The following is a 27813-nucleotide window of genomic DNA, read 5'->3' on the forward strand; positions in this document are numbered from 1 at the left end:
CTGGATATTGTGTGTAGTTTCGGTTTCCTTATCTATGGAAGCATGTTCTGGCTATTGAGGGAGTGCAAAGAAGGTTTACCAGACTGATTCCTGCGATGGTGGGGCTGACATACAGGGAGAGACTGGGTCAGTTAGGAATGTATTTACTGGAGTTTGGAAGAATGGGAGTGGGGGGATCTCATAGAAACCTATAAAATTCTAAGAGGACTAGACAGGGTAAACGCAGAAAGGATATTCTCACTGACTGGGGAGTCCAGAACCAGGGGTCATAGTCTACTGATACAGGGTAGACCTTTTAGAATAGAGATGACCAGGAATTTCTTCACCCAAAGAGTGATTAACCTGTGGAATTCTCTGCCACAGGAAATTGTGGAGGCCAAAACGCTGAAGACTTTCAAGAAAGGTGGAGGCTAAATTCCCAGGACTAAAGGGTGAAAGGATATAAGGAGAAAACAGGAACAGTGTACTGAGTTGGATGATGAGGTCTGATCGTATTGAATGGCAGAGCAGGCTTGAGGGGTCAAAAAGCCTACTCTTGTAATCTCTATTTCTGTTTCTTGAGTTCTCTGACCAAAGGTAGGATCGCCCCACAGCCTCTATCAGGGGTAGGGCAAGGAGGCACATTCCAAATCCATCCCAGCTGGAATGTTGATTGAATCCCATGCAATCAGCAACAACGCAGTGCAAATTGACCATCCAGCCAACTGAGCCTAAGTGGCTGTCCAAGTTGCTGTGGCTCATACACTTTGGTATCTATGTTGTAGCCTAGGGTGATGAATAGTGAGGAGAGGCTCCAATTTCTTTCCATCACATGGCTGACCAGGAATCTCTCTGCTGTTGCTGCTTAATATTGATGTATTAGAAGGAAATACAAGTTGATACACAAACCTTTTGGCAGAGTTATGAATGCACCTTCTTTAACTGACCATTAACTCCTGGAAAGCGACCTGAAACTGGAACTTCTGGCTCAGAGGAAGACTTGCTATGTCACCAGACCTCTGAGTTACTGCTGTTCTATTGGACATTTTTATACCATTTGGTCTATCAAGCAGCCATCTAAACTTGCCTGATAGGAAGAATAGTATGAGTGATGGTCAGTTCTAGCATTTGAATCATACGTTTCTGAACTGAGTGATTAACAGCTTCCTGCTTTGCATCTTTTATTTTGCACCTCACAAATTTCAGCTATATCTATCAAGATGATTTCTGATCATCTATGATTGTGAAGAAGCTAGATTAATAAAAAGTATTTTACAATTTGAAAATATATGTTGTCAATTGTAGAATAAAACCTGTTTAATAACTCTTGACTTTTTATCATTTTCAATAGGAAAGGAAATGCTCAGATATTGCCGACAGTTCAAGTGAAATGAATGTCAGAAAAAATAACACAGGACTTGGTACAGTAAAAGAACATGGTGTTTTATTCCAGTGCAGTCCTGAAAACTGGACTGATCAAAAGAAACCACCACCAGTCATGTCCTACTGGGTTGTTGGGTGAGTCAGCATCATCTTGATAAATAGCTATCATTTTTGGAGTTCTAATTTCTTAGTTTGTTCTTTTTACAATCTAACTGTCATCTCTGAGATTTAGTTGTGATATTCACAAGAACTAACTAAGCTCTTAAGGTTCCTGAGTATTGTTCCGAATATATCATTCAAAAACAGGCTTTTCATTCCAACTATCTGATTTGATGTCTCTGGTCTTGCCTTATTCAATCTGCCTCATCCCAGTCTTTCAACACAAGTTAGGTTCTCCCTTCTTCCATTTACTGATTTAATTTTTGCGGTTTGAAAGCATCTGAACTATTTGGGTCCGTTGTTGTTATTTATTTATTTATACAGTTTGGATGAGAATTTAGGAGGCATTATAGTATGTTTGCGGATGACACCAAAATTGGTGGTGTAGTCGACAGTGATGAAGGCTATCTGAGTACAATGGAATCTTGATCAACTGGGCCACTGAGCCGAGGAATGACAGATGGAGTTTAATTCAGATAAATGCGGGGGTTGCATTTTTGTGAGACAAACTGGGGCAGGACTTACATAGTTAATGGTAGGACCCTGGGGAGTGTTGTCGAACTGAAAGACCTAAGGGTTCAGGTACGTAGTTCCTTGAATGTGGTGTCACAGGTAGACAGGATGGTGAAGAGGACATTTAATAAGCTTGCCTTCATCAGTCAGTTTAATACAGGAGTTGGGACATAATATTCTGTCTGTACAAGACATTGGTAAGGCCACGTTTGGAGTACTGCATACAATTCTGGTCTTCCTGCTGTAGGAAGGACATTATTAAACCGAAGGGTGCAAGAAAGGATTTACAAGCTGTCACCAACACTGGAAGGTTTGAGTTGTATGGAGAGGCTGGATTAGCTGGGACTTTTTCCACTGGGGCTTAGGAGGCTGAGGGGTGACCTTTATAGAGGTTTATAAAATCATGAGCAGCATAGATGAAGTGGAGGGCTGCTTGGATGACAGCGGGGGGAAAAGAGCGTTGTTTGAAAAAGGCGGACATTTGGGATGCTCCACTCCAACCCGCCCGGTACCATCCCCTGTGACCATAAAAGATGCACACCTATCCAGATACCACCTCCCTCACCTCCATTCAAGGCCTTAAACAGCCCTTCCCAGTGAACAGAGCTTCACCTGCATCACCTCCAACCTAGTCTATTGCATCCGGTGCTCCAGATGTGGTCTTCTCTACATCGGTGAGACCAAACATAGACTGGGTGACCGTTTCACCGAGCATCTCTACCTGGCCCGTAATAGCCAACCTAGCCTCCCAGTCACCGCCCATTTCATCTCCTCGCCCCCCTCCCCCTCCGACATGTCCGTCCTCAGCCTTCTCCTGTCTTGCAGTGACTCGGAACGCAAATTTGAAGAACAACACCTTATCTTCCGCCTGGACACCCTACAGCCCGAAGGACACCATACATTGAGTTCTCCAATTTCAAATAACCTTGCGACCCATCTCTTGCCTTCCCTTCCAGCCCCACCTCCTCCCTTCCATTCTACCTTCTGACTCTCCCTTCCAGCCACTAACCGGACTCATCCCTCCAATCGACCAACCAGGTCGTACTTACTACCAGTGTCCACCTATCACTACTATTCAGCCTCCATCCCCATTCCCCCCTCCCACCCACCCCCCTTATCTGCAGCTCCTCCTACCCCCATATCCAATCCTGAAGAAGGGTAATACCTGAAATGTCGACTGCTCCTTTCCTCCAGATGCTGCCTGGCCTGCTGTGTTCTTCCAACCTTCTGTTTGTCTACCTTGGATTTCAGCATCAGCAGTTTTTTTTTTGTCTCTAAGTTAGATTGTTAAGTTTACTGGGTCTGTTATACAGACTAGCTTGACCCCAGTCTGACCTTTGAAGGCAAATGGAATTCAATTTGGATAAGTGTGAGTTGAGTATGAGGTGGCTGTCAGCTATTCCTTTCCAACAGAAGATTTATCCCCTCTGCTTGTTCCTACAGCTGCCCATCACCAGAAAAGTGGATCTCACTTAACATGGCAATGTCATTTGGAGTTGTGGTCACTGCTGTGATATGTTTGCATTTCTTCTTTTCAGACAGTAATTCTTGAGATTATCCATGTTTTCTAACATTGCAAATTGCAAAAGTTAGAACGTATTTGACCAGAAAGATGGTAATCTTGTTCAGTTTCGTTTACCAAGGAAAAGAAAGTGGAGCAGAATATTTTTTAAGTATTTATTCTAGCTCCTTTCCACTTTGGGGTTAGCAGTGGGTATCCTGAAGAGGACTGCTCATTCACAGACACTGCTTTCTAAAGATGTCTTTATTCAAACATAGTTACTCAGTGATTTTCCTGCATTTGTTACTGATGTACAGAATCTTAACTTGGGACTCTCAAGTATACAGTCCTGTCCCCTTCACCAATTCTCCATGGCTTAGGAAATTAGAGTGGTAACAGGCTGCACATGACTTGAGAAGTCTTGACGCACCATCATTGTTCATATGGTCTTGATGGGTTGGTGGCATTGGCTGTCAAGATAGACTACAATGACTGAGACCATCTTGCCGCTACAGTGGTTTTCTCCCTTCACAGCTGATGAGACTCCGCCAAGGACAAGGCTGTGAGCCTTGGAGTCCTGAGTCAGGATTCTACACACAGACGACAATGTCTGATGGCTGTTGAATACAGTCAGTCCTACGCTGGAGCAGATGAAAACAACATTTTTTTTATTCATTGGTGGGATGTGGGTGTCACTGGCTAGGCCAAAATATATTTCCTATCCATAGTTGCCCTTGAGAACATAGTGGTAATCTACAATCTTGAACCGCTGCAGTCCATGTGCTGTAGGTAGTCCAACAATGCCATTACAGAAGGCATTCACATTTATCACATTATCTCATATTTACGTGTGTCAAACTTTATTTGTGGCTTAATTACCCAGTCTTCATGGCCTCTAAATTTGTCTCATGATGTTCTACACTAGTCCTCTGTGTTATCTGCACTCCTCAGTTCTGAAAATATTGATATTGTGAAAAATGAACACAAGACCAAGTCATTAATGTAAAATTTAAGAATTACAGTTGTCGCAGCACCGATTCTTGTGGAATATCACTTTTTATCTTTCTCCAATCTGAACAACTACACTTTCCCTCTTACTTTGCAGTTTATAGTCAATTTGCTATCCTTTCAGCTGTTTCTCCCCTAACCATTGATGCCCTAAACTTTTGTCATGACCCTACTGTATGATACTTTAACAAAGGCCTTTTGGAGAATTTTCTCAGGTTTGACTTGTACCTGGAAAACAGTAGCTTGAGATTATCTGATGCAAGATCACAAGTCATAGAGTATTTACAGCATGGAAAAAGACCCTTTGGCCCATTGTGTCCATGCCAGTCATCAAACATCTGTTCTTATCCCAATCAACCTAAAATGTTAATACTGTTTCTCTCTCCACAAATGCTGTCTGATCTAAGTATTTCCAGTATTTGTTTGATTTTATTTTAGATTTTCAGCACCCATAGCATTTTGTTTTTGTATTTGACTTGTTTTCCTCTTTGATAATATGCTTTCATTTGTCTCCCTTATTCTTGTAGTTTCTATTCACCTTTCCTCACTGAAAGAACAGTGTAAAAAAACTATTCCCAGGCTGCCTTCAATATCTGATATTAAGAATTGCACAAGAACAGTAGATCAACCTATCCAATGTTCATTGTCTTCCGGTAGGGGACATTTGGCCTCTGCTCAGCACATCCAGACAGCAACCAAGTTTAGATGGCAATTCAATGTGAGAAATTGTAAATAACAATTTTTAACAGAATATGTTTGTTGACTTTGGATTTACTTTTAATTTTCTTGATTTTATTTCTGCTGCCGGCTTATTACAGTAATGTTTCGTGAGTGATTGAGAGGAATCCATGAAAATATTTTGGAAATTAGAAAATAAATTCTTCACATGTCGACTCAGCCAACATATTCTGTCACACATCCATTGTACCACATAGGTACCAAATTCACTCCTAAATCTAATCCCAGATCTGTGTAGAGTTAACTGGATGATGGCAGATTGTAAACTAATCGACCTGCACCATACTCGTGTTTTGGTTGTTGACCACCATTCTTGTGCTTGATTTCGATTTCTATTTAGCTGTATCTTTTTGTTGAGGTAGGAATGTCAGATAAAATTCATTATTTGAATTCAAGTCCTAAACAGGGAAGCAGTAGTGGCTCTGTGTTCTGTTGCCAGGACTAGATGAGATCCAACAAAGTTTAAAACTTTGTTTGCCTTGTGTGTGTGTGTGTGAGAGAAATAAATGAATTATTGATCATGTGGGGTTATGTAATCTGCATAATATAGTCAGTTTTTTTACAGTGAAACGGTAAAATATTACTGAATTCATCCAATTTTCTTCATGCTACAGTCCTAATGATCCTAAGTTGCTGTTAAATTTCAAAATCATAAATAACCTGATTTACTATTTATAGTACTATTTTCCCATGTCAGGGAGAAAGAAGATTAATTTGAAATGTTCCACCTCTCCATTAGTGAATTGGTTTTATCACTATAGATGTTTCAAACGGAGTGTCCAATATAAGAGTACGCTGTTGTCCATTTAAATGATATCTGTGTCATCTTGAATTTCCTTGCAATTTTTCATCATGGTTTGCAAGCAAATAAAGAGGATACCAAATTTTTTTTGGAAAACATACCTTCAATGAGTGAAGATCTATCGAACTGTATAAGTGTTAAAGTACAGGAATGCAATTTTGACTTTTTACAAAATGTATTAAAAAGACTGAGCCACGTATTTAGTAAAATGTTTTATTTTCATTTCATTGCAGAAGACTCTTATTAGATCCTCATCCTCAAGAGTTTTATGTGTGTTTCCATGATTCTGTGATGGAGATTGCTGTGGAGCTTGCTTTCAAACTGTCTTTTGGATTGATTACATAATGCAAATGATGGTCTACATGCAGTTTAGTTCATTGACACATTCCAAAATGTACAGGAAAGTAGGCTTATGAAAATCACATGATCCATAAATTTTGTTAATGAAACAAGTACTCTATATTTATACAATCTGAGAGTGCTAACTGACTTATCATGGCTTGTCATTGCTCTGAATATAATTATAATCTAAATGGAAGGATATAGATTTATAATGTGTTTTTTTTTACTGGATTTTGCTTGTTCTGACTGTATATGTATATGTGAAATTTGTTTTTCAACTTTTAGTTGAAATGTGCCTTTGATAATTATTGCAAAAATTCTCTTTATGCAAAATAGTCTATGTTATTTATAAATGACCAATTAAAATGTTAATTTTATTGACAATCATTGTAGTATTTTATTCCGTATGAATGGCATTACAGATCATCCATGCTCCCAGGAATGAAACAATAAAACTTGGCAGTATCAGGAAAATGAAAGAAAGACACGAGTTTTACTTTTTTAATAAGGGTTTTGACAAAAGATTGGACAATGGACTATAGAGGGTGCATTACTTCACTGGAAAGTGATTTTGGTCTGGAGGATGTTACTTGAGGATCTGAGTAAAATAGCCTTACTGAATTCAGAAACAAGATCATAAAATAGAGATTTGGTACGATAATTGAAAAAAGGGGTTTTAAAATTCTAAACTTAATTTTAAGTTTTCTGAGATTGAATTTTACATACGCAAGTCCTTTTAATTCTGATCTCTGTATATACAAATGAATGTTTTTCTCAAAAAAATGCGTACATCCTTTCTGCAAATTCAACCCTTTTCCATTGCCGTAAATGTTACACATATCAAACATTTTTCTTTATTCCTTGTTATTTGCAATTTGTTTCTATATTTACAGAAGCAATTGAAAATATTTCCTATTTAACTGTTCATGTACTTCAAAGTTGGATCACATCACTATATATGTTTATTTTCTTTAACTAATTGTACTTTTTTATTTATTTAAGTAAATGCCTCTTATTTTTCCCTATTTACTCATCAGATATCGGCATCACCAGCAAGGCCATAATTTATTGCCCATTTCTAGTTTCCTTTGAAATGTTGACGGTGAACGATAAGCTCCTATAATCTGTTTGCTGTAGGTGCTGTGTTACTGTTGTTAATGGAATTACAGGATTTTAATGCAATGATAATAAACTGTGAAATATTTCCTAGTCTGGATGAAAGTTTATCTTCAAAAAGAACTTCTAGGTGATAGTGTTCATGTGTTTGTTACCCTCATACTTTATGTAGTATAGGTCAGATATTTGGAAGGTACTATTCAAGAAGTATTCATTGTTCCTGCAGTGTATCTTGTAGGTAGTACATAATGCTGCGTGAGATATTTGGTGGTGAAGGGAGTAAACTTCTAAGATGGTAGATGGGGTGCCAATCAAGCAGTTACTTTCTCATGCATGGCAAATTTCTGAATGTTGTTAGAGCAGCATTCATCCAGGCACATGATTATTTCATCACTCTCATAATGTGTGTTTGGTGGAGAGTTTAAGGAGTCAGAAGATTAGGTATTCATCAAAGGAGCAGGTGAGGTGAAGATCCTCAGCCAGACAGTCAAAATCAGTTATAGGATCAGGCAAAGAAGGACCCTGTGGCAGGCAGTTAGAGACAGACCAAGATTCAGTGGAGCTGATTGGAATAGGTTCTTGATGCACTACAGCGAAGGAACTAGCTGTTTGTTGAGTCTTCATAAGTGGTTAGGGTCTCTATTCTTAAATTTTACATGTTATATTTTTAGTATACTGCACAAGTTGCTGATACGGTTAATAAAATATACTAAAAGCAATATAAATAATTGAATTGAAATGTCTGAAGCTCGTGTACTTCATGCACTCTGCGGTGGATGGGGATGTTGCACATTGCCCGAATTCTTTGCACAAGGAGGCAGTCGTACCACTTCAGATAGGGTCTTCTGATCTGTTTGGTGAGCAAAGACAGGATAGGGTAATTATGAGTAAATCATTTAAGAGGAGCCAGAATGCCAGAAGTGTCAGCCTCTGCAATTGTCAACTGCACTTGAGGTTCTTCCAGCTTGTTTGGATATGAGTGGGGGCTGCAGAGTATAAACTCACCATGACGCCATTTAAGGAAGCCATTTAAGCAGTGGGAGCAATAAGGAATATACTTTAGGGGATATATGGAGAGTGATTCACACTATTCTCTGTAGAAAAGAGGAAGAGTTCAGGCAGCTGTTTGCAGGCCCAGTGCAAGATTTCGCAACACATGCTCAGGGCTCAAAAGGATCTAGCAGTGGAAGCAGGAAGATTCAGAAGGTATCAATAACCTAGAGGGAATTAGAAGAGGGGTTCTGCACAGAAAATATGAGGAGCTGTGAGTGCATGATGTTAGAAAGCAGAATCACAAAAGTTAAAATCTCTTGATTAGCATAGGATACTTAAAAGTTTGAGATTAAATACATGGCTCAAAGTGGGTTCCAGTGGTGGGTGACTGCACCAGTACTGGGGAAAGGGGGGCAATACCCTTAAGACAGTTTACACCTGAAGTGCGCTGTGGCCACAGTTCTTGCGATCTGCATAATTAGGGAAATACAGATGATTTTAAAGTGAATGAGAGGGGTAGCAAGGGACCAAATGTAGAAACATAATTGCCAATATTACTATTTCCATCTCTTACCTTGACTCCACTGTTTAGTATGCCACACGTGTCGCATATCAACAAGTAAAGATAAAGTAAGAGAGGAAAATAGTCATATGAGTAATCAGGATGAAAGAATAGCAGGATAGGGCAGAGAGAGAAAAAAAAAAACTTTGGGATACACCAGCAATGAAGACTAGATGTCACAAAGACAAATGACAAAACTTTGCATCTGAATGCGTATAACATTAATAACAAAGTAAATGAATTGATAGCACACATTGAAGTGAATAAATCCAGTTTGATAGCTATTATGGAGACATGGTTTCAGGATGACATGGATCAGGTACTGAATATTGAGGGGTATCAGACATTCAAGAAAATTAGGAGACCGATTTTGCTAGGAATACTCGATACTACACTCTATCAAATGCTGTTCACCAAACCCGTCTCTGGAATTCAGCTCTTGTGCCCATTGTTACAGCTTAGGTTCTCCTAATTTTTTTCCACTGCGTGGACCAATTGGCATGCACAAAACTTCTGAACAGAAGCACGGTTTAAGAGGGAATATCGATAACAACTAGATGATGACTGGCAACTCAGCTCCCCTCTATTCAATTTAAGTTGAAAGATTCTTTTTAGCACGGTGCTATACCTTTCTCCAATTAAAATGTAGTTAACTAGTTCGCCAAAAACAATAAGGAACCAATTGAGGTTTCCTTGAATGAAAGAAAGAACAATTTTAATATCTGCTAACCCTGAGAAAAATAATGATGACATGACGTGACATCAACATACCTGCACCCAAGTATAAAATTGAAAACATAGTGTCCAGTTCAAATAGAAGATGAAAGATATATACAGTTTAGAGTTCTTAAGACATAAAGGTTTTAAACAGAGACTATTTTTGTTTTAATTGATGTCTTTTATCCTAGACTGCACTGAATATTACTTTGTACTTTGAGTTCTTGGTGTTCTGATGTTTATATTTATTTAGATCTGTCGCCGGGCACATTTCCTTCTGGAGAGGCTGATTGAGCACTCTTTCCAGCCAATTCCAGTAATAAAACTGTTTCCCTTTCTGTGCTTGAAATTAAAAGGAGCTCCCTGAAATGTGCATAATTTGTGTATTCCGATGTCTAAGGTTATTGTTTCCAAGCTTGATAAATGTAGGCAATGTTTTTCATCTCCTATAGTAAACAAAATTATCATACACATGTAAATCAAAATGGGAGATGTGGATTCCTTCACCCCTGGCTATATGGCCTAATTTTGTTCATTCCATACAAAACAAAATTGCAGATGCTGGAATTCAAAACAGAAATTGCTGGAAAAACTCGGCAGGTCTGGCAGTATCTGTGGAGAGAAAGCAAAGGTAACATTTCAGGTCCAATAACCCTTTTTCAGAACTCTCCACATATGCTGCCAGACCTGCTAAGTTTTTCCAGTGATTTTTCCGTTGGTCATTCCATGTTGGTTTACAAAATGTGTTGATATTATGGCTTTAAGAGGTGTATTTTGTCCTTTCTTTTATACAAAGCGGGGTTGAGACTGAGTTGACAAGCAGTCTGCTTCAAGCCAATAAAGTAAATGACTTGAGGCCTTGGGGTTTTTTTTAAAAGTTGAAACAAAAGAAGCAGCCTGAAGGGGTAGCGCAAGCTCTTACAGAACCAGGATTTTAGTTTTACCTTTCAGTAGCTGTTGGGGTTGTGAAAGCCGCTACATCTCTCTCTTGTTTGCTACAGCTAAAAGCTTGGGTCTTTTCCCTGCTGCTAGAATTGCATGTGAGACAATCTATGTTATTGCCTTTGCCAAGGTTGTGCTTATGGGATGTTACTGTATTGAAACAGTTAATGAGTATTTTATAGACCTGCACTTAAGCCAATTTGTTTCTTTTTATTTTGTCTGTATTTTAACTATAAAGCTAAAGTGTGTTTTGCTTCAAGCCTAATAGTTTGACCAATCGAATTGCATCTAGAATGCAACACCTGGTACTTGCCTTTAAAATGAAAAAATGTTAAGGGCTAGGCTATCTCCTTGACATGTTTTGAGGGAGTTTGGTCTAGCCCACAACAAAAGCTTGGCTGACCTGTGTGAATCATAGAATCCTTTCAGCCCATCAAGTCCATATCAACTCTCCAGACAGCATTCCACCCAGACCTAGTCCCCTGCCCTATTCCTGTAACCCTGCATTTATCACAGCTAATGAACACTATGGGCAATTTAGCATGGCCAATCCACTTAACCTGCACATCTTTGGATTGGTGAGAGGAAACTGGAGCACTAGCGGAAACCAATGCAGACATGGGGAGAATAATGCAAACTCTGCACAGACAATCACCTGAGGCTAGAATCAAACCCAGGTCCCTGGCACTGAGAGGCAGCAGTGCTAACCACTGTGCCACCCTGTGGACAGCTAATTGTTGTGGACAGTTTAGGTTAGTGCTTTTTTCCCTTTATCATTGTAGTTATAACTAAAACTGAGAAAAACTCAAACTGGATATCATCAAGCAGGTATTGGTGTGACTTGATAGAACCTGTTTTGAGAGAGGTGGTGGGTAACTTTTCCCCACTTCTTTACATCTTGGCTGACCACAACAAGATACGTTTAGAGCAGTGTTTTAAACTTTTCAGTGTTGTGTTTTAGAGGACTTTTTGGTAAGTTGAAATCAAAAGAAAGGCTAGAAGTTCATTTACAAAACACATGAACAATAAATACAACAAAACACCCATTCCATCAAATACATACACAGATACAAGTAAGAAAAGATTAGTTCCGGAGATGAAACATGCACTTAGATCGCTAACAGAGTAACAAGAAACCAATCAGGTGTTATAAAGTGATTCTTTGAGATAGAAAGTATTGCAGGCCTGAAGGATTGTCTTGATATTTTTAGAGTCAATATAAGTTTCTAGATCTTTCATATACAATTGCAGCAGAGCTTCTGTCAAGGCTGCAGGTGAAGACAAATAGCCACTGTTTTCACTACCTGAGGCAACTGTCTGTTCAAGTCATTGTTGTTATATTCTTGTGGTTGGTTGGCTCGGCAAGCTGGTTTGTTGTTCCACAGACGTTTCATTACCCTGCTGGGTAACATCATCAGTGCAGCCTCCGATGAAGTGTTGTTGTGTTTTCCCACCTGTTATTTAAACTCCGGAGTCTGTTGAGCTGGATTACCTCACTTCTGGTTTTCCTTCGCAGTGGAGTGTATATGAGGTCGAGCTCTATGTGTTTGTTGATGGCTTTCTTCGTGGAATGCCAGGCTTCCAGGAATTCCCATGCTTGTCTCTGCTTTGCTTGTCCCAGGATCTTGGTATTGTCCCAGTCGAATTGGTGGTTCTCCTTATCCATGTGGATAGAGATGAGTGAGTATTGGTCGTGTCTTTTTGTAGCCAGTTGATGTTTATGTACTTTTGTTGTTAATTTCCTTCCTGTTTGTCCGATGTAGTGTTGTCACAGTCTCTGCAGGATATCTTGTATATGACATTGGTCCTGTCCATAGTGGGTAGTGGGTCTTTGGTTCGGGTGAGCAGTTGTCATAGGGTTGATGTGGGTTTGTGTGCTACTTTGATGCCCAGTGGTCATAGGAGTCTTGTGGTCAGTTCAGATGTGTTCCTGATGTAAATTGGCGTGGTGTGTGTGTCGGGGTGTGTAGTATCTTCCTGGTGTCGTTTGTGTAATAGGCATCTTCTGATCCAGTTTTTTGGGTATCCATTGTTTTTGAATACCTGGAAAAGGTACTCTTCTTTTTGGTGTAGCTCTGTGCTGCTGTAATGTGTTGTTGCCCGTTTAAATAATGTTCTCGCGCAACTTCGTTTGTGTGTGTTAGGTTGCTGTTGAAATTCAGTACTTGGTCAGTGTGTGTGGCTTTCCTGTGTACCTTTGTTAGGAATTCCCCATTTGTCCTGCGCTTTACCATGACGTTCTTACTGAGTGATGATCTCTCTTTGATGTTGATCCCTGCCTTGCTGAGTTGATTTATGGTTGAGTGATAAGATGTCAAATACTTCTCCTTGTTTTAGTCATAACATTTCAACTTTTATGTGTCGCCTTGTCCAACTAATGCCTTGGGAGCCAAAGTGATTTGTATATCCCAATAGTGATGATTGATATTCAATCAACATAGCTCACTGGAAGACCACATTTGATATTACATCTTCATGGTGCCAACAGGTCTAGTAGACATTTTTTTCATTTTTTTTCCTTTATTCATTCACAGGATGAGGGTGTTGCTGGCTAGGTAGCATTTATTGCCCATCCCTAATTGCCCAGAGGGCAGTTAAGAATCAACCACATTGCTGTGTGTTTGGAGTCACATGTAGGCCAGACCAGGTAAGGATGGCAGTTTCCCTCCCTCAAGGACATTTGTGAACCAGATGGGTTTTTCCAACAATTGACAATGGATTCACTAGACTCTTAATTCCAGATACTTATTGAATTCAAATTCCATCATCTGCTGTGGCAGGATTCAAACCCAGGTACCCAGAACATTATCTGGGTCTCTGGATTAAGATTCCAGCAACAATACCGCTAGGCCATCGCCTCCCCATTTCCTTTCATTGAAAGAGGAGGCATAGTCAGTATGCACTTGGAACATCCCTATTTGTATTTTTAAGTAGCTTCCTAGATATTTTGTCTGTCTGTACAGAATAAAATGTAGAACGTAGAACTATACAGCACAGGAATGGGCCTTTCAGCCCACAATGTTGTGCCGCGCATGACACCAAATTAAACTAATCCCTTCTACCTGCCCTTGGTCCTTATCCCTCCATTCCTTGCATATTCATGTACTTATCTAAAAGCCCCTTAAACACCCCATCATATCTGCCTCACCACCATCCCTGGCAGCACATTCCAGATTCCTAACACTCTGTGTTTAAAAAAAACACTTGCTCCTCCTCACTTCTTTGAACTTTCCCCCCTCACCTTAAATGCATGCCCCCTAGTTTTAGACGTTTCAACTCTGGAAAAAAAGATTCTGACTGTCAACCCTATCTATGCACCTCACAATTTTATAAACTTCTATCAAGTCTCCCCTCAGCCTCCACCACTCCAGAGAAAACAACCTGAGTTTTGCTAGCCTCTCCTTATAGCTCATACTCTTTAATCCAGGTAGTATCCTGATAAATCTCTTCTGTACCCTCTTCAAAGCCTCCACATCCTTCCTGTAATGTGGAAATTAGATTTGAATGCAGTACTCTAAGTGTGGCCTAACCAAAGTCTTATAAAGGTGCAATGTGACATCCTAACACTTGTACTCCATTCCCCAACCAACCAAGGCAAGCATGCCGTACACCTTATTTACCATCCTATCTACTTGTGTGGCCACTTTCAGGGAGCTATGGACTTGAACCCCAAGATCCCTCTGTATGTTAATGCTGCTCAGGGTCCTGCCATTAACTGTATACTTTTCCTTAACATTTGATCTCCCAAAGCGCAGCAGCTTACACTTACCTGGAATAAATTCCATCTGCCATTTCTCCGCCCATATCTGCAACTGATCTATATCCCGCTGTATCCTTTGACAACCTTCTACATTATCCACAACTCCACTGATCTTCGTATCGTCTGCAAACTTACTAACCCACCCACCTACATTTCCATCCAAGTCATTTATGTATATCACAAACAGCAGAGGTCCCAGTACGGATCACTGCAGAACACCACTAGTCACGGACCTCCAGCCTGAAAAACACCCTTCCACTACTACCCTTCAATGGGCAAGCCAATTCTGAATCCACACAGCCAAATCACCGTAGATCCCATGCATCTTAATCTTCTGGATGAGCCTACCGTGAGGGACCTTGTCGAAAGCCTTACTAAAATTCATGTAGACAACATCCATGGCTGTACCATCATTGAATTTTTTGAGGAGGTGTCAAAGGTGATCAATCAAGTTACTATGACCTGGCCCTGCACAAAGCCATGCTGACTATCCCTAATTAGGCCATGCTTTTCCAAATGCACATAAATCCTATCCCTAAGAATTCTATCCAATAGTTTCCTAACCACCAATATGAGACTCACCGGTCTATAGTTTCCTGATTATCCCTATTTCATTTCTTGAACAGAAGATCAACACAGCTACTCGCCAGTGGCAAGCAAGGATACAAAGATCTCGGTCAAGGTAATAGCAATCTCCTGTCTTGCCTCTCTCAATAACTTGGACTAGATACCATCAGGCCCTGAAAACTTATCTACCTAATGCTCTTCAACAGACCCAACACCACTTCTTTCTTGATCTCAAAAAAAACAGAAGTCATCCAAAAGCCATCTTCAGATAGTACAGTGTCCTTTAATCCATGTTGTTTCCTTTAAAAAGAGTCCACTGCCCAATTATCTTTATAAGCACAAAGTAACCATTACACAGTGTTAATGACACCTTCTGTTACTTTGATAATTGACAGTAGACTGATAGCACAATGATTGGCTGATTTGGATTTGACCTGCTTTTTGTGGTTGCAAAATCCTGCGCTGCCTTCTACACTACTGGTTTTGAGGCTGTGTTAGAATAGCTCAGCTAGAAGTGCAGCTAGTTCTGAAAAACAGACCTATAGTACTATGGCTGGACTATTGTCAAGAATCATAACATCTGTTGTACCCTGTGCATTCTGTCATTATTTTACTCATTCTTGGGATGTCGGCATTGCTGGCTGGGCCAGAATTTATTCTCCATTGCTAACTGCCATTGAGAAGTTGGAGGTAAGCTGACTTCTTGAACTGCTGAAGTCCTTTGGTTGTAAGAACACCCAAAGTGCTGTTAGGGGGAAAGGTCCAGGATTTTGATTTCGGTTGAAAGTTGTTCAGAATGGTCCAGCTTTATCTTTTTTTATGGCTGTGCTAGGCTACCCTATCACTGAGGATGGGAATATTTGCAGAACCTCCTCTTCCACTGAGTTGTTTAATTGTTCACCACCATTCATGACGTGATGTGGCAGGACTGGTTATTATTTACTAATCTCATGAAAATAAGATGCATCATCAAATACATACACAAACATGAGTATCATGTGTATAGCCACTCAATGCAGGGTCTTTCATTCAAATATCAAGCAACCTATTGTTTTGCACTAGTGGCAAGGCAATGTCAACTGGTAAACCAGAAGACTTCCTCAAGAATATAGAGTTTCAAGCGGTTTATAAACTACACTACAATCAGTGCTGCCTACAAAAGGACTGGAATTTGGGACAACATAGCAATAACACTGGATAATCCCATCATCTTAATCTGATTAAGAAATAGAGGACACCATTGTCGCACCCAGATGGGCCCATACGATATCCCCTGTCAAAGAAGGAGCTAAAATCTTTTACATAAAGATCAACTTGGGAGCCAGGGATACCTTGCTTTGATGGAATATATTATTTTCAGTTGGAGAAATAGCATCAACACTGAGTATCTGATTGTAGGATCAAAGTGGGTGCTAAGCAGAATGTCCTCAGGGAAATATCTTTGTGATTTTGTTTACCGGAATGAACCATTTGTCTCACAATAAAGTTGCTTTGCTGCTTTTGCACTTAGTAAGTTTAGCTTCCAAGATTAATTTTTAACCCCACAATGTCTTTGCTCAAAAGCCTCACTTAAAGTTTGATATCTTGTATCCTCAACAGTAGCAGAATTTGTGGAATCTTTACATTCTCAGTGAATATGTTCCTCTGATTTGTTTTATGAACAATGCTGACCTTTTGAGATGCTGGGAAGATAAACAGAGAGAAAGTCTTCCACTCCTTGCTGTTACAAACCTGTTTTGTTGTGCTTCCTGCTCTGCCAAGCAGTTATTGAAATATTGTTCATTTGTATATTCTTGAATCTGACTTTATTGTCTTTCCAAGTTGGAATTTGCAGGCAACTTTTCATTTTCAAAATGGACAACTCATACAAATTCCACCAGCTGCCCTGCAGGGTTTTGAGCCCATGTTCTCAGAACATTAACCCAGGTTTTAAGATTATTTGTCCAGCAACCACTACTTCACCATGTTTTGCCCTGGTGTCATTAAATTATTATAACCTTCCCAGGTCCTTTATTTAAAAACTACTGGAAATGCGCAGGAATCCAGTATCATCCGTGCAGAGAGAAACGAGAGCTGACACTTCAAACTTGCGACCTTCTGTCAAATTAGAAAATGCAAAACGTAACAGATTTTAAGCAAGTGGAGTGAAAAGGGGAGGGGCAGAACATTATCCACCTAAAACGTTATCTCAGCTTCTCTCCACATACAATGCTTTCCTACCTGCTAAGCATAATCATTATTTTCTGCCCAATTCAGTATGAAGTTCTCTACTTCCCACGGCTTTACAGAGAGAGTGGAAGAAAAAGGCAACCGTGGCACGTGCTCTGCCGTCAGAGCCGGCGAGGTATTCACGTGACCTCAGTTTCAGTCCCGAGGAGTCACGTTGTCGCTCCCTTTGTCTCGCGCTCAGACGCTGATTACGCCTCGTGCTTGGTAACGTTTATATCCACCGCCGTTAGATATGGCTGCTGGGTCGAATATTTTCGACTTAACGTCCTTTATCAAAGACCTTCTGGCTGGCGGTATTGCCGCCGCCGTCTCCAAGACGGCAGTTGCGCCCATCGAGAGGGTGAAGTTGCTGTTGCAGGTCCAAGCGTCAAGCAAGCAGATCAGCGTCGATCAACAGTACAAGGGAATTATTGACTGCGTGGTCCGGATACCGAAAGAACAGGGTAAGCGGCAACGGCGGCTGGTAAATACCTGAATATTCGCACAAAATCACCGGCTGGCTGAAGAATTTAACGATTTTTTGTGAGCTTTGGCCCTTATTTTCGTTTCCTGTTTCTATAGTCGAATTGTAAACTTCGCCATTCACTCCCTTTGTAACATGTGTTGGTCGCAACGCCATGTTTTAAATTGCTGATGTTACAATGAGTCAGGACTGGGTGGGAAGCTGCTCTCGCTGCCGAGGCTAACACGTGGCCACTTTGCCGACAGCCGAACGCGGCAAACCTGGCCTGAGTGATAGCTTCTCAGCATCACCCTCTGCCATTTTTGTCTGCGCCTTGCAACCCTTTCGGACCTTTTCTTTACCAGTAGTGAATGAAATGGACCAAACCTTGCGACCAGAAAATTGCACTTAACTAACTAAACGGAAAATGTATTGTTACATTCTGTGTGATGAGTATTTCAGAACTGGAAAGGAGGAGAGATTCACCATAAAATGTAACTTTGATGTATTTACAAAGAACTGTACAATGGAATTACTAGACTGCTGTTTGGAAGATGGATGAAATCTCGAGATTTGACGTTACAGTATCCAATGCGTGCTGGCCATTGTGACATTCTATTACTATTCTGCGTTCTATATAACGTGATGCCTTGGATTATCATGTTCTTAACTAGCTTTTGCAATATTACTGTAGTATCTCTGACCATACAATGAGTTACTTGCTAGTCTGCTCCTGCCTCAAAAACTTAGTCTGCAAATGATTCAAAATGACACTTCCAAATATCTAAAAGAAATTGACTTGATCTTAACCACCAATCTTTACGCATATGATTAAGTGTACTTGGGCAATTTCTGATCTCCAATTATAGTGCCTTCCTTTGTAAGCTCGAGCTAGTCCTCTGAATAATTATGCCAACGTGGTAGACTAAATTAGTAAAGTTAAGTCAGATGGGATTCAGGGTGAGCTTGCCAATTGGATACATAATTGGTTTAACAGTAGAAGAGAGAGTAATGATGAAGGGTTGCTTTTTGGACTGGTGGCCTGTGACCAGCAGTGTTCCACAGGGATCAATTCTGGTTTTTTTTTTTTTGTTTGTTTGTCATTTATATAAATGATTTGGATAAGAGTATAGAAGGCATGGTTAGTAAGTTTGCAGATTACATCAAAAATGGTGGCATTGTAGACCGTGAAGAAGGTTTTCTAAGGTTACAAAGGGATCTTGATCAAATGAGTCAATGGACTGAAAAAAATGGCATATGGATTTTAATCTGGATGAATGTAATGTATTGCGTTTTTTGTACAAAAAACAATGTTAGGGCTTATACAATTAATGGTGGGGCCTTGAGTAGTTTGTAGAAATTAAGGGACCTGGGGTGCAGGTACATAATTCTTTAAAGTTTGCATCACATATAGACAGGATGGTTAAAAAGGCATTTGGCATGCTTGCCTTCATTGCTCAGACCATTGAGTATTGGAGTTGGGATGTTGTGTTGAAGTTGTACAGGACATTGGTGAGGCCTCTTCTGGAATACTGTGCCAGTTCTGGTCACCCAATTACAGGAAGGATATTATCAAGCTGGAGAGGGTTCAGAAGAGATTTGCCAGGATGTCAGATATGGACGGTTTGATTTATAAGAAAAGGCTGGATAGGCAGGGACAATTTTCACTGGAATATAGGAGGTTGAGAGGTGACCTGATAGAAGTTTATAAAATAATGAGAGGTATAGATAGAATTGATGGTAGGTATCTTTCCCCAAGATCGGGAATTTCAAGAGTAGGGGCACACCTTTTTTAAGGTGAAAGGAGAGAGATTTTTTAAAAAGATAAGACAATTTTTTTTTACACAGTGAGAGGTTCATGGGTGGAATGAACTTCCTGATGAAGTGGTAGATGCAGATACTGTTATAATGTTTAAAATCCATTTGGATGAATACGTGAATAGGAAGGTTTGGAGGGATATGGGCCAGGAGCAGGCAGGTGGGACTAGTTTTAGTTTGGGATTATGTTCAGTATGGACTAGTTGGTTGAAGGATCTGTTTCCGTCCTCTGACTCTACAACAGACTTAATGGAATATTGCATAAAATCAGCACAATTTCCTGGTAAACTTTCTGCTTGCATCAATCCATTTGTGATTAAACTATACCTGCACTTAAATCTAAGCTGAAAAATTAATACAGTTTCAATGGACTTTTGAAAAATTCCAAAGGATCATACTGACTTTCTCAAATTTGGTTCATAGTTTTATAATTGTTGTGATGCAGTTTTCTTACTCATGAATACTTTATCATAACTTGTTTTTGTGCTTCAAGATAACATTTGATCCATCTGCCTTTGAAAAAGTCATCAAATTAGTTCCACTCTCCTTTTTTCCTCTTTGGTCTGTTCTTTTTTCTTTTTACACAAATATCCGATTCATTTTTTTCAAAGTTCCAATCCAATTTGTTTCCGCCATCGTTTTGAGACAGTACAAGTCACCACTTTAAAAACATCTGATCTTTCCTCTTATTTTGTCAGTTATCTTAAATCTGGATTCTCTGGTTACAGATCCATCCTCCAGTGGAAACAATTTCCTTATATTTACCAGGAATCTGACACCCGTAGGTTTTCAGCATAAGGGGAAAAAAAAACTGGGGTTGCCCTTGTCATGTCTCTGGGGCAGTATGTCGAGGAGAAATGGATTGGAGGCCAAGAATCAATCCTTGCAAAACACCAGAGATAATGGAACACCAAGTGTAGCCCACTGCAAGGGATCGTTCTGCAGTGATTAGATAGGTAAGAATGGAATCGGGTGAGAGCTAGTTAACTAGACAAAATCTTGAGGTACAGGAGGAAGGCAGTGTGGTCAGCTATGTCAAAGACTGACGACAGGTCAAGAAGGATGTGGAGTAGAAGTTTACTTTATTAAAATCGCACAGGATGCCATTTGTTATTTTGAGAGCTGTTTTACTGTACTGTGACCGGGTGGAAACTGGATTTGAAGGAATTGAACAGTATTACAGGAACAATGAGTGAATTGGGAAGACTTTAGAAATGGTGGGTGAGTTATAAGAACAGTGGGCTCATAGGGTTTTCGTTTGTGGGGAGAAGTGATAACAGCAAATTTAAAGGAGAGGGAGAACAGATGAAAAGGGCTGTTTACAATTTGTGCTAACATGGGGCCTTGGGAGGAAAGTTGACAATCAGCAATTAGGTAGAAATAGGATCAGTTGATCACAAGGCCTCCACTCAGCGTGAATGGAGGTAGAAGATAATCTATACAAAGATGCAATTTCAGGGTTAGGACAGTGGTGGGGTAACATTAAAGCAGATTTAGCCAGTGTGCTAAGGGAAGGACATGAAATAGAGGCAGTTAATTGGATATTCTCACTTTTTAGCTATATATAAGTTAATGAGCTGCATACACTTATTTGAGATGGAGGTGTGCATTGTCAGGCTGTGGTACAGAACTTCCCAAACAATGGGTCGTTGTGTGTGTATCTCCCTTTTTAAGAGTTCACTTTTAAGGACTCCCAAGTGTTTTGTGTGTACAATGTTGTCACTACCTGACAGTTAATCTGCTATAGGTGTGAAGGCTGTAAACACAAATCGTTGATTTACTGTAATGTTAGCTTCATAACTTGTAATGTGTTTTACTGTTTCAAATAAACTAATGCTGAGTTATTAACTCCTTGATGAAAAAATGATTACTAGACCATATTAATATGACACACATTATCATTAATACAACATGGAGAACTGAGCTGGTGCTCCATACAAATGTCATACTAGTGAGTTTATCATGCATGAATAGCAGTCAAGCAAGTTGATGTACAGATAGAACACATAGTCAGCCATCTTTAAAGATAGAACATAGAACAGTACAGCACAGTACAGGCCCTTCGGCCCACGATGTTGTGCCGAACTTCTACCCTAAACCTAAGGTCTATCTAACCTCTACCGCTACCTTGTACTATCATCCATATGCCTATCTAATAGCTGCTTAAATGCCCCTAATGAGGCCGACTCCACTACCCTCTCTGGCAAGGCATTCCACGCCCCTGCCACTCTGAGTAAAGAACCTACCTCTGACGTCTCCCCTATATCTATTTCCTTTCACTTTAAAACTATGTCCCCTCGTAAAAGCTACCTCCACCCTAGGAAAAAGTCTCTGGCTGTCTACTCTATCTATACCTCTGATCATTTTGCACACCTCCTATCAAGTCACCTCTCATCCTTCGTTCTGAAGAGAAGAGCCCTAGCTCCCTCAACCTTTCCTCGTAAGACCTTCCCTCCATTCCAGGCAACATCCTGGTAATTCTCCTCTGCACCTCTTCTAACACGTCCACATCTTTGTGACCAGAACTGGACACAATACTCCAGATGTGGCCGAACCAGGCTGTTATATATATATACGTGTGTGTGTGATCTAAACCTGTCATTGTTAGTTACAGTTGTTGAAAACAAATTGCTAGTAAGTGCACACATCACTATCAAGAAGCCAGTTTCCCTAACTTGTAAAGGGCTAGTGATCAAGATGTATTGCCAGATTGATAGCATGCAAGGGAAAGTCAATGTATATTGTCAGAATGTGCACAAAATTCATGTGTATAAATTGGGACACAGTATTTTAAATACTAAACAGTGCTCAAAGTTATGGTTTCGTGTTTTGGGTGTGTCGGATGCAAAAAAGCAGTCCTTTAAAATTTGTTTAGCAATTGGGAACAAAGGCCAATACAAATCTAACACGTCAGGATTAACACTTTAAAGATCCCCTTCTGTATGCACCAAGGAAATGGCCAACTTTAATCAATTTTTTCATGGCCTATGGCCCAGAAAGAGCCATTGGGAGAGGCAATGCACTAGAGCAAAGCCTGGTGCAGCAAAAAACGTTGTGCAACAACTTAAACAGACTCCGTACAAGGAGTGTCTTCCAGCTATAAAGACCATCTGGTATACCGCAAGAGGCATACTAATGAAGTAATCGACAAACTAGAGTCTCTGTGTGTATTAAGACAGTGGTGAACATATGTTCTCAATCTCATGGAAAACATCAAAGTCGGCTGGACTGCAGGTTTTGCGAAAATTCACATTATCAGTGCTCAGAAAACTGGTTACTATTCGTTATTAGCTAAGAAGATACCCTTACGAATTTTAAAAAGCACTCACCCACAGATATAGGAAGTCAGGACAAATCTACAAATGCAAATGTTTCTGCATACATGGTTCACCAATTCCTTGAATCATGCTAGAGTGCAAGTACCATCAATCTACCTAACTTATCACAAATGTTCAACATGTAGACATAGCTCCACTAGCAATTGCAAGTATACCAGTATGCCTTGACATTGAATTAGTTACCATCCATGGAATCAGTCAAACATCAGAAAGATGACAGAAACTACACCAGACTATTCAAGGATCACTCAGAACAGAATATGAAAAAAAGGGACCCTTCACTTTCTTTTGAATTAGTGGAACTAAAATCTCAGCTCTCTACTTTGTGCAGAAACAAAATGTTCAAGAGAAAAAAGCTGAACAATTAGCTCAGAATTAGTTCAAGCTTGAGATACCATCTGCGATGAAATGTTTAGAATGCCTCTCTGCTTAGCTCACAAAAATGAATGAAGAACTGAAAGATTTTTTAAAAAGCAGGATGAACTACAAGCTCTGAATAATAATCTAATGAAAAGATGCTCATTTTACAGGAGGATCTGGAACAATTCTTGACAAACCAGGTTGAGCAACTACAGAAACGTTGATTTGAACTTAAAGCAATGCTTGTGAAAAGAAAGCAGGTGGAGATACACAGACATCACACACAAGAAGTTGCAAATCAATCACAAGACGATCAGGAATTAATTCTGCCAATGCTGCTGTAGTGAAAGCTATTAAGGCGATCATGGAGGAAGCCATGCAATCCCTGAAGCAGTAGTTGGAAGAGGGGTAAAAAGGTGAAAACTGGAGCGTTTGGAGTAGATTATAAACAAGAAAGCATACTGTATCAACAGAGTTAAAATTTGGATTAAAAAATCCAAGGTATAAAATCTAAAGCATAGAAACAGATGGAAACTCTGAAAATTGTAAATACCAAGAAGATTTGGACCACTCGGACATTTGAAGAATGAGTTAAATCTGTGGCTAGCGTGGAACAAAACCTGACTGTAGTACATCAAGATAAGTAAGTTCTGGAAAAGCAACTGCCGTCTATGAAAGAGAAACATAGCAATACAGTTATGAGTGACATTATTCATTAAACATCAACAACACTTCCTATTAGGAGATTGTACATATCAGCAAATTACCATATGTTAGTTAAATTTTCTTTTGGAAAGAAAAGGACTGTTGCATATAACCTTGTCTTTAACAGAATTTACTTTTTAAGGATTCCATGCACCATGTGTATACACTGCCTGGCAGTTCAACTGCTGTGGGTCCATAAGCTGCGTACACAGACATCAGTTGGTTTGATGTAATGTCTGTTTCATGACTCCATTAAAATATTACAGTTTTAAATAAACCTACCAAATTAACTGCTGATGAGCAATGGAGTACAAGGTAGTTGTCAGTGACCTGACAATGACCTTTAGTAAATTCACAAAATGAGATTAAGATGTGTTTTTTTAATTGTGGACAGTTTAAAATCAGGATTGCAGAGATTCCTGCATGGTTTGAAAGCAAGCAACTTTGATTCTCATTGTGAACACTAATTGCACAACTGCAGGCAAACTGAAGCTGCATGGTTGTTTACAAGTGGAGCTTTGGTTGGCAGTAAGCAGCAGATTAATTTGTGGACTAGTGATCAGTTACCAATGATAAAAGTTGAATGCAAAAACTATGATTCTTTAGCTACCTCAATCAGCTTGGGGCTGTGAACAAGACACTACTAGCTCAGGAGCTCTCCCTGTTCTCTGCAGGAAAGGCCGTTTTTTAAACCTGAAGAAAACAATTTTATCTTTCCTTCATTTGCTGTAAGCTGTGACTTTTAATAAGTCAGGGACCTTTTTATATGTTCATTGGCCACCTTGTGCCCCTTGGATGCCAGTGGAAGTGTCCAGAGAAGGACATCTGTGAAGCAGCATTTTGACCAGCACCAGAATTATTAAGGTTACCTCCTAACCCATTGTGAAGAGAAACCACTCCTGAATGTTTTTCCTTCATTCATAACCCATGTTTGTTTTTTTGTGTGTGTGTGTGTGTGTGTGTACACAGATGGTTCAAAACTGTTCACCTGTAGGTGGAATGTAATAAATAGTCACTTTTGTTAAGTAACATACTTTGTCAGCCTCTGGCTGTTCTCTTTACCCATTCACATCATCCGGCAGCTGCAGGCCCATACTTCATCCAAGCACCAGAGAAGCAACATACCATCCTTTGGTGTCAAGTATATGGACACAGAGAAATGACTGACTGTTATCCTTTGTGATAGAATTCCATATCACTCTTGCCCTCCCACTCATTGCTTCCACCAAGGGTGCAGCTGAGCCAATTATGCTGCCACAGATTTGACTCTTGCTGCACTCCTGAGAAGCCATGCCTCCTAGCAGTATCTGCTAAGTGTTTTACTCCGGTAGTCACTCATTTAATTTCTGCCTGTATTCTGTTTACCAGGTGTGTGGCCGCCTTATTGTACTTGCCGTCCACAAGGGCCTGCACCTTGTGAATGCTCCACTGTGACTGCAGCTGCTGCTCCAGATCTGAAATGTGGATTTCAAGTAGCTGCAGTTGGAGACACATCTTGCAGTTGTGATCACAATGGATATTAGAAGTGCCCCTGACTTGCTGTATCACCTAGGTGGAAAATTCCACGCCATGACTTATCACTGAATTACTCCCTATACGTTTACTTTTTTCTAGTTTAAAGAATATTAATTATATATGTGGGCAATAATAATTGTGGCTTCAACTAGACCTGATCTAGAAGTTAAAGTTGTAAACTAGAATAAGGCCAATTTTGACAATGTTAGACAAGAACATTCAAAAGTTGTTTGGAGGAGGCTATTTGCAGGTAAAGGGGTGGTTGGAAAGTGGAAGGCCTTCAGAAATGAGATAACAAGAATCCAGAAGCAGTACATTCCTGTTAGTGTGAAGAGCAAGGTGGTACGTACAGGGAATTCTGGATGACTGGAGGAATTGAAGCCCTGGTTAAGGGGACAAAAAAGAGGCAATATGGCAGGTATGGACAGCTGGAATTGAGTGAATCCCTCGCGTATAAGGGCAGTAGGAGTATATTCAACACGGATATCAGGAGGGCAAAAAGGTGACATGAGATAGGATTCACCTTAGCTTTGGTAAATAGGATTAAGAGATTCTACAAATACATCAAGGGCAAAAGAGTAACTAGGGAGAGAAAAATGCCTTTTTAAGGATCAACTTAGCCTTCTGTATGTGGAAGTACAGGAGATGGATGGGATACTAAATCAGTATTTGGCATTGGTATTTGCTGTGGAGAAGAATACGGAAACTAGGGAACTTGGAGAAATAAACAGTGAAATCTTGAAATGTGTTCATGTTAAAGAGGAGAAGGTGCTGGATTTCTTAAAGTTGGATAAATCCTGGGACCTGATCACGTGTATCCCAGAACTCTTTGGGATGCAAGGGAAGTGATTGCTGGGCCCCTTACTGCAGTATTTGTATCATTGATAACTGCAGGTGAGGTGCCAGAAGATTGGAGGGTGGCTAAAGTGGTACCATTATTTAAGAAAGGCGGTAAGAAAAAGCCAGGGAACTATAGACTGGTGAGCCTGATGTCGGTGGTGGGTAAGTTGTTGGAGGGAATTTTGAAGGACAGGATCTACACATAATCGGAAAGGCGAAGACTGATTAGGGATAGTCAATATGGCTTTGTGTGTGGGGAAATTGTCTCACTAACTTGATTGAGTTTTTTTTTTGAAGAAGTGACAGAAGATTGATGAACACAGAGTGATAGACGTTTGTCTATATGGACTTCAGCAAGGTGTTCGACAAGGTTCCACATGGTAGACTGGTTAGCAAGGTTAGAACACGTGGAATCCTGGGAGACCTAGCCATTTGGATACAAAATTGTCTCCTACCTTTAAGCCAGAGGGTGGTGGTGGAGACTTTTTTTTTCTTGGGACTAAAGACCTGTGACCAGCGATGTGTCGCAAGGATTGGTGCTGGGTCCACTGCTTTTTGTCATTTATATAAATGATTGAATGTGAAAATAGGAGGAATGGTTACTAAGTTTGCAGATGACACCGAAATTGGTAGTGTAGTGGATAGTGAAGAAGGTTACTTCAGACTACAATGGGACCTTGATCAGATAGGCCGAGGGGTGGCAGATGGAGTTTAATTTAGATAAGTGTGAGGTGTTGCATTTTGGTAAAGGAAATCAGGGCAGGATTTATACAGTTTATGGTAGAGTCCTGGGGAGTGTTGCTGATCAAAGACCTTGGGGTACAGGTTCATATTTCCTTTGAAGGTTGAGTCACAAGTAGACAGGGTAGTAAAGAATGTGTTTGGTACACTTGTCTTTATTGGTTTTATTACACTGAGTAAGGGAGTTGGGATGTCGTGTTGCAGTTGTCTAGGACATCGGTTAGGCCACTTTTGGAATACTGTGTTCAGTTCTGGTCACCCTGCTATAGGAAGGCTGTTGTTAAACTTGAAAGGATGCAGATGGTTTACAAGGGTATTGCCAGGGTTGGAGAGTTCGAGCTGTAGGGAGAGGTTAAATAGGAGCATTAGAGGCTGAGGGGTAACCTTAGTAGAAGTGTATAAAATCATGAGGGGGCATGTATAGGGTGAATAGCCATGGTCTCTTTCCCAGGGTAAAGGAGCCCAAAACTAAAGGGCATAGGTTTAAGGGAGCGAGGGGAATGATTTAAAAGGGACCTAAGGGACAACATTTTCATGCAGAGGGTGGTACATATGTAGAATGAACTGCCAGAAGAAATGGTGGAGGCTGGTACAATTACAACTTTGTACTTGGATGGGTACATAAATAGGAAAGGTTTAGAGGGATGTGCCCCAAATGCTGGCAAATGGGACTAGATTAATTTAGGAAATTGGTCGGCATGGATGAGTTGGACTGAAGGGTCTGTTTCCATGCTGTACATCTT

The 27813-nt window shown here is 40.2% G+C and overlaps 2 protein-coding genes across 4 annotated transcripts in view; both read left to right on the forward strand.

Annotated features, from left to right (window-relative positions):
• Window positions 1–6805, forward strand: part of intu (inturned planar cell polarity protein) — a 120300-nt gene extending 113495 nt beyond the window's left edge. For 2 of the 3 annotated variants that reach the window (XM_048602488.1, XM_048602487.1), the window contains exons 15-16: window positions 1331–1497; window positions 6317–6805. In XM_048602488.1, the coding sequence (XP_048458445.1) occupies window positions 1331–1497; window positions 6317–6428 (279 nt within the window). In that variant the 3' untranslated portion in view covers window positions 6429–6805. The remainder of the gene's footprint in view (window positions 1–1330; window positions 1498–6316) is intronic. The other variant, XM_048602489.1, reaches the window with a different exon arrangement.
• A 10721-nt stretch (window positions 6806–17526) lies between these two features.
• Window positions 17527–27813, forward strand: part of LOC109928789 (ADP/ATP translocase 4) — a 39084-nt gene continuing 28797 nt past the window's right edge. Inside the window, exon 1 of the mRNA XM_020528715.2 lies at window positions 17527–17754. Coding sequence (XP_020384304.1) covers window positions 17544–17754 — 211 coding nt within the window. The 5' untranslated portion in view covers window positions 17527–17543. The remainder of the gene's footprint in view (window positions 17755–27813) is intronic.

Source organism: Rhincodon typus, chromosome 1, assembly GCF_021869965.1.
Source record: "Rhincodon typus isolate 14 chromosome 1, sRhiTyp1.1, whole genome shotgun sequence".
Taxonomy (NCBI): domain Eukaryota; kingdom Metazoa; phylum Chordata; class Chondrichthyes; order Orectolobiformes; family Rhincodontidae; genus Rhincodon; species Rhincodon typus.